The following is a 5,725-nucleotide window of genomic DNA, read 5'->3' as shown; positions in this document are numbered from 1 at the left end:
CCCTGGGGAGCAGTAGAACCGTGTTCTTTGCTGTGTCTTACAGTACCAGAAGCAGAAGAGCACAAAGGAAGAGGCAACAGGCTTAAACCAAAAGAAAATACTTTGGAAATCTCAACACAGTTCTTCTGCTCGTTCACAAGACACTGCAGAGACCAGAAGCACCCCCTGGTTTAAAGAGCAAGACACAAGCAGAGGAGAAATTCATCCAAGGCTGTTGTCCAAACACACTGATGCAACTTCTGGGTCAGGCAGTCTTTAAGGGAGCAGATCCCTAGGGAATAGGGGAGTGCCCCCTACATGCTTGCCCTTACACTTCCTTCACAACCACCCACGTCAGGTCACCACCCCTAGGAGCATTCCTCCTGAGAAGGATTAGTCCGAGCCCCTTCCAGACTGGAAAGACTTCAAAACACAGGCAAAAATAGGCAGGAGCCTGGGACCCAAAACAAGAGATCAGGGGGTCATAACTCACAAAAACCCAGGATCCTAACAACACTCAGCAGCTCGGTATGAGGAAAGGGCAGCGGTAACGCAGAGGACACGAGGGCAGCACCCCCACTTTCCTGACAAGTATGGAAGCTGTGGCTAGAGGTGTAAGGATCTCAAAGCACAAACTCATTTGCTGGTACCTCCTAGCTGGGTGTTAAGGCCAACACCAAGAGACAAGAGATTCTAAGATTTTGTGGGGCCTTAAGCAGCACGCAGAAGGAAGAAATACAGCAGAAACACAGCAAGAAGCGTGGCAGAGGGCATGTACTGAACCTTTTGACCACACGCCCAGTGCCCTGTGAAAGATCCAGCTTGTGTCCTGCAGTGCCCATGGATTTGGTAAAGAACAGAGAAGGGCCTGCTGGGATCCCTCACGTGCTGGTAGCGGTGATAAGCCCTGCCCCTGTTCTGTACTTTGGTGAGGGACCTCCAAGCACCCCTCTAACTCGCTCGGTACCTGCGACCCACCCCCACGCTGTACTACAGGGCTGGGCAACAGAGGACGTGGCTAGACGTGCAGACAAGAAGATGCTCACAGAGCCTCAGCGCCGGCCTGGCTTGGAGGTGCAGAGAGACTGGGTTGCAGAGGGCAGGCAAAAGGTGCGAACGGGAACCAGAATACAGATACCCTCAGCCAGTCGCTCTTCCCTGCACCGACACCCCGCTTCCAAAGAGAGTTCTTAACAGGACAAGGTCAGGCAGACGGGACAGAGCCAGCTCAACCTCCACGCAGCCCTCGGAGACTCAACAGGGTGAGGACGTGGCCTCAAAGGTAGCACAGATGCTGTGGAATGATCTAAGGTGGGAGCGAGGGAAGAAAGTGAGCGCAATTGAAAGGGAAGAGAACAAACGGCAACGGCCCACTCCAGCTGCAAGGACAGGAGGGAACGTGCAACGAGGAAGGAGACCGGGCACAGAGTCAGGAGGTGAAGCCAAACGGCAATGAAATCGAGACAACTAGAAAGCCCAGGAGAGGAGAAGCACTATGGCACTCGGGGATGAGAAAAAGGGAAGGCCAAGCAGTGACAACAGCGGTGTGAGCAGAGCGGGACGTGGTGCAGCAAAGAGGCAAACGAAACGGGTGGTGAGAGGGACAGGAGGTGAGGAGCAGCACAGGCACCAATGTTTTCTTTTGCTAAGCAGAGAAGAATCCGACAGAAGGCCCAGAGATGAGCAAGAAGCAGAAAGGGCATCTCCGACCAGCAGCGCGTGAGCAGCCAACCGTTTGCGTGCATCACGGTAATCGGGGAACAGCGCACGCAGGTTTCGGTGCCGGACGGGAGACACAGGGGAAGCTAGAGCTCCAAAAACATACAGCAAGAACTGTTCTCTGCACACACTTTCTGCTCCTGACTGCTACCGCAGTGAGAAAAACAAGCCTGAGAGGTAGAGGTATGAAGGAACAGGTGCCTGGTGGGAGACGAAGGGTCCCCACCTAAGCTCCGTCCCGACTGCAGCAGCCAGATTCCTCAAAGAGGCAATGAAACGTAACGCAGTTTGTCCCACGGCAGAGCGACGACAAAAAGCGCCTCGTTGAGCCCCAAACCCTCAGCAAGGGAAAAGAGCTTTTGGCACGGGGAAGTTCTTCTGACGGCTCACAGAACTGAGGCCTGAGGCTACAGCAAAACGAGGTCCTTCAAGCTTCGTGTGCGTATGAGCTGTCAATAAAAACCCAACCTGGGCCAAAAGAGGAGACAAACTGAGACTCTGACCTATCTTTTGAAAACCAGTGGGCTTATACCCCCAGGGATCTCTATACCACCCGCCGCAGGCAGCTCCAACAGAGGCACAGAGAAAGAGGTCCTTTCGGCAATTTTAATTTCCCCCCCTCTTTATTATACAAAATACTTTACAATTTAAAAACATTTTTTTCTCCCCAATAGAATCATATACAGATATTTATAATTAACAAAATTCAGTTGCACACAAGACGGGGAATTTCTGCACAAAAGAGAACCATGACAGGTGATCAAGTGAAAAATTAAGACTTGACCCTTTCCCCACCGTATTCTGGGTGGGGAGGGTACACTTTAGAACTTCTTTTTTTCCTATTACATTCCCTCAAATCCAAACTCTGGGATCTCCTCTGACAGTCTAAGGGTCTCTGCCTACGTCCCTCGTACGTAAGTACAATACTCTGCTCTTAAAAGGTTCGTGAAGAGACACGAAGAAACTAGCATCTGGCTGTACCACAAAGTTACCAGTACCCAGAAAAGGGGGCTACAGCCCCCAGTTTTCCCTAGCAACCCACACATACACACATGCAAGCACATCCATGGGGGAAGCATGCTCAAAACCCAGAATTTGTCACTCTTTTACCAAATGGCAATCCCACCCCACCGAAGCAACCTGCGCTCCAGACACGTCCAGCAGGCAGTCTCCGCAGAATGGCTACCCCTAAGTAAGGTCTCGTAGCCAACCTGGGCACCGCTGGCAAAGCAGCCTGGCAAGAGGGCTGGGGGGTTACAGTCTTTCCCGCTCGGATCATCCGCCTACCAGCAGCACGTCAGTCAGTCATGGAGGCGGTAACGTCAGCCGCTCAGAGATGCTCAGGCCACTAGAGACAGGTCAGGGGGAGCTGCACGCTTCAGCGGGAGGTCCTTGAAAACACAGCTGTCACTGATCCGCCCTACGACAGCAAAGGTACACGCGAACCCTCGTGAACATCGTCTCCCAAGGAAGGTCACTGCTGGGCTGGGCCAAGCCTGCACTCGCAGGGGAGCCCATCCCAGAGTCACTGCGGGAGGCCAAACGCCTGAAGCAGCGTGGGAAGGTCACGGGCATCGGCTGCCCCATACAGGTCGCTCTGGCCCAGCATGGAGAGGGCCATACGGAGGGTGCTCCAGATGTTGTCAGACATGGCGCCGTGCTGCCCCCGCGGACCTCGGCTCTTCTGCTGCATGTGCAAAGCCTCTAAGAAGTGCTCCACGGCCTCACTGTCAACATGAGAACATACACACGCTTACTGGAGACGACAATATAGCTCATATTTCCTCCCCCAGTACGCCCCCTCCAAAGCGGCTTCCTCCTCTTCACCAGACCCTGCCCTGCTCCAGAAACACAGATCCCCCTTTTCCCTCCTAACAGAAACCAAAGTCCAGATGGTCCCTGCTCCAACTGCATCTGCGTGACACACTGTTCCCGGGGCAGAGTCCACGCACTCGCTCTGCTCTCCTACGCCAACGGAAGCTGCCGGCAGCGTGGCACCGCCCACGTAACCTGTCGCAGTCCCTCTCTCACGCACGCGGGTCACGGCGGATCTGCCCGTCCTGTGCTCACCGGTGGGCGCCGAGGTTGATGCAACTGATGCCCAAGTTGTAGCGAGAGCGGATGTATCCCGGCTGGAGCTCCAGCGCCCGACGATACGCGGCCACAGCTTCCTCACTCCGATTCCCATTGGCCAGGGTGGCACCAAGCTTGTTCCATAGAAGATGGTCCTGGAGGAGGGGGCAGAGAGAAAGAGCTGAGATTAACTGGATCTTTTTAAGCTCCAAACCAACTCGTCCTTCCCCATGTGTCTGTCTTACTCCTCTGCTCCAAAAATGTACCTCTCATACGAGCAGCACCACCACCCAAGCCTTCACCCATAAACCTCCAGGTATCTCCAGCATCCACAGTCCGCCCTTTCTTACGTTGGGGCGCACGCTGAGCGCGGCACTGAAGCAATCCACAGCCTTCTCGTACTCGCCACTAAGGTTGAAAAGGACGCCCAGGCCACACTGAACATCAGGATCCACGGTCGAGGGGTTGCTGCGCACAGCTGCTAAGAACAGCTCTTTCACCTCCACGAACAGCGAGCTGGAAAAGCACAGAACAAGGATACTGGTGTACTGGGGAGAGGCCTGCCCTTGGCTTGCCCCCTCTGCTGCTGCCTGGACCAGTCCCAACCCTCCACGAAGCCTTTTGGCTGAAGGCTAACTCACTCAGACAGTAGGGAACTTAAGACACGCTTGGAAGATCCCAGGTTTGTCCCAGAGACAGTCTCCTCCGGTTCCTTCTCCAGCAGGTGGGTATAGTCCGGTTTATGGCGTAGCCAGTCCCGCAGGGTCTCACATGCTTGCTTCTGCAAGGACTCGTTGGTGAAGCTGACCGCTAATGCCATAAGTGCCGTGAGGTTCCCAGGCTGCAATTCCAAGCACCTGCACGTCCGAGGAAGACAAGTGAGTACAGTACGCAACCAGTCTGGGAGACACCCAGGTAGAGTACGTAACACAGACGAGACCGCGCACCACGCTAGGGCGTAGCGCCACAGTGGCTAAAGTAGGAGCCACGCTCTGCAGCTCTTCTGCAACACTCACTGTCTGAGGGCACTGATGGCCAAAAGCTCCTGTTCATTCTCTGCTTGAGTGGTTCCCAGGTACTGCCAGGCCTGGAGAAGACAAAGATGCACAAAGTCAGACTTCTTCACATCTGGAGAAAAAGATCAGCAGAGAGAAGCACCTGCTTTTTGAACGTAAGTCACAGAATGCAGTATCCACTGTCTCAAGGACGGACATTGTTTCATTAATCAGCAAAGATTCCGACACAATGCATAAGCCACCGGAAGCAAGAGGCAATCTACTCTCTCAAATCTCACCATACAGCTAGCTGCAGCTCAAGGAGAGCTGACCAGTGCTAGCTGCACAGTGCCCTGCACCGAGAAGAGCTGAGATGCACGGCAAAGTTGTGATTTGGACCAAAGCAAGCACCCCATTTCCTTCAGAGCATCTGTTCAACTCTATTCGATCACTGTACCACTTGTGAAGTCTTGACTTCTGCACTTTCTGCAGAGTGCCAGTAGAATTCAGAATGTTTTCAATACAGCTAGCCAGAACTGGCCCAAGATTGCTGTCCCTAGGGTTTCAACCACCTCTCCATTACGCTCAGCCTGCAGCATACACTGCCTATGGGAGTGCCCATTCTGAAGGGGTATTAGCAACACCTTTTGACCACTTTAAAGCTAAAGCAGATCTCCAAAACCTCCCGCTTTTCACCTACTCCCAGTACTCTAGAAAGCTCGATGCCTGTATTCCCAGAAGCCAAGAATGACTGTTCCGAGTGATCACCCTCAACCAAGCCTCAGGATTAACTAATTAGTATTTCCAATCACATAAAATTAGAAGGGCTTGAATCAGGCAAACTGAGAATTCAGGATCCCTGTGTCCTTGAGGCAAGCACTCCAGAAATGGACAACATGGATGTATTTGCATTCTTCCTCCTGAGAACATCAGCATCACAGAACGGTTTGAGTTGGAAG

At 53.3% G+C, this 5,725-nt stretch overlaps 1 protein-coding gene across 1 annotated transcript; it reads right to left on the bottom strand.

The window, feature by feature from the left end:
* Positions 1-2,994: 2,994 nt before the first annotated feature.
* LOC104511315 (peroxisomal targeting signal 1 receptor-like) lies at positions 2,995-4,899 on the bottom strand (the record flags this gene model as incomplete). Its single annotated transcript, XM_010153879.1, has 5 exons — positions 2,995-3,425; positions 3,769-3,926; positions 4,122-4,287; positions 4,413-4,628; positions 4,788-4,899. Coding segments are annotated over 5 exons (854 nt in total), but the record flags the coding sequence as incomplete, so codon positions are not given.
* Between the last annotated feature and the right edge of the window lie 826 nt (positions 4,900-5,725).

The sequence above is a fragment of the Eurypyga helias genome, unplaced genomic scaffold (genome assembly GCF_000690775.1).
Source record: "Eurypyga helias isolate BGI_N326 unplaced genomic scaffold, ASM69077v1 scaffold4886, whole genome shotgun sequence".
NCBI classification, from domain to species: domain Eukaryota; kingdom Metazoa; phylum Chordata; class Aves; order Eurypygiformes; family Eurypygidae; genus Eurypyga; species Eurypyga helias.
The sequence above is the reverse complement of the archived record's forward strand: the minus strand, read 5'-3'. Positions and strand labels throughout refer to the sequence as shown.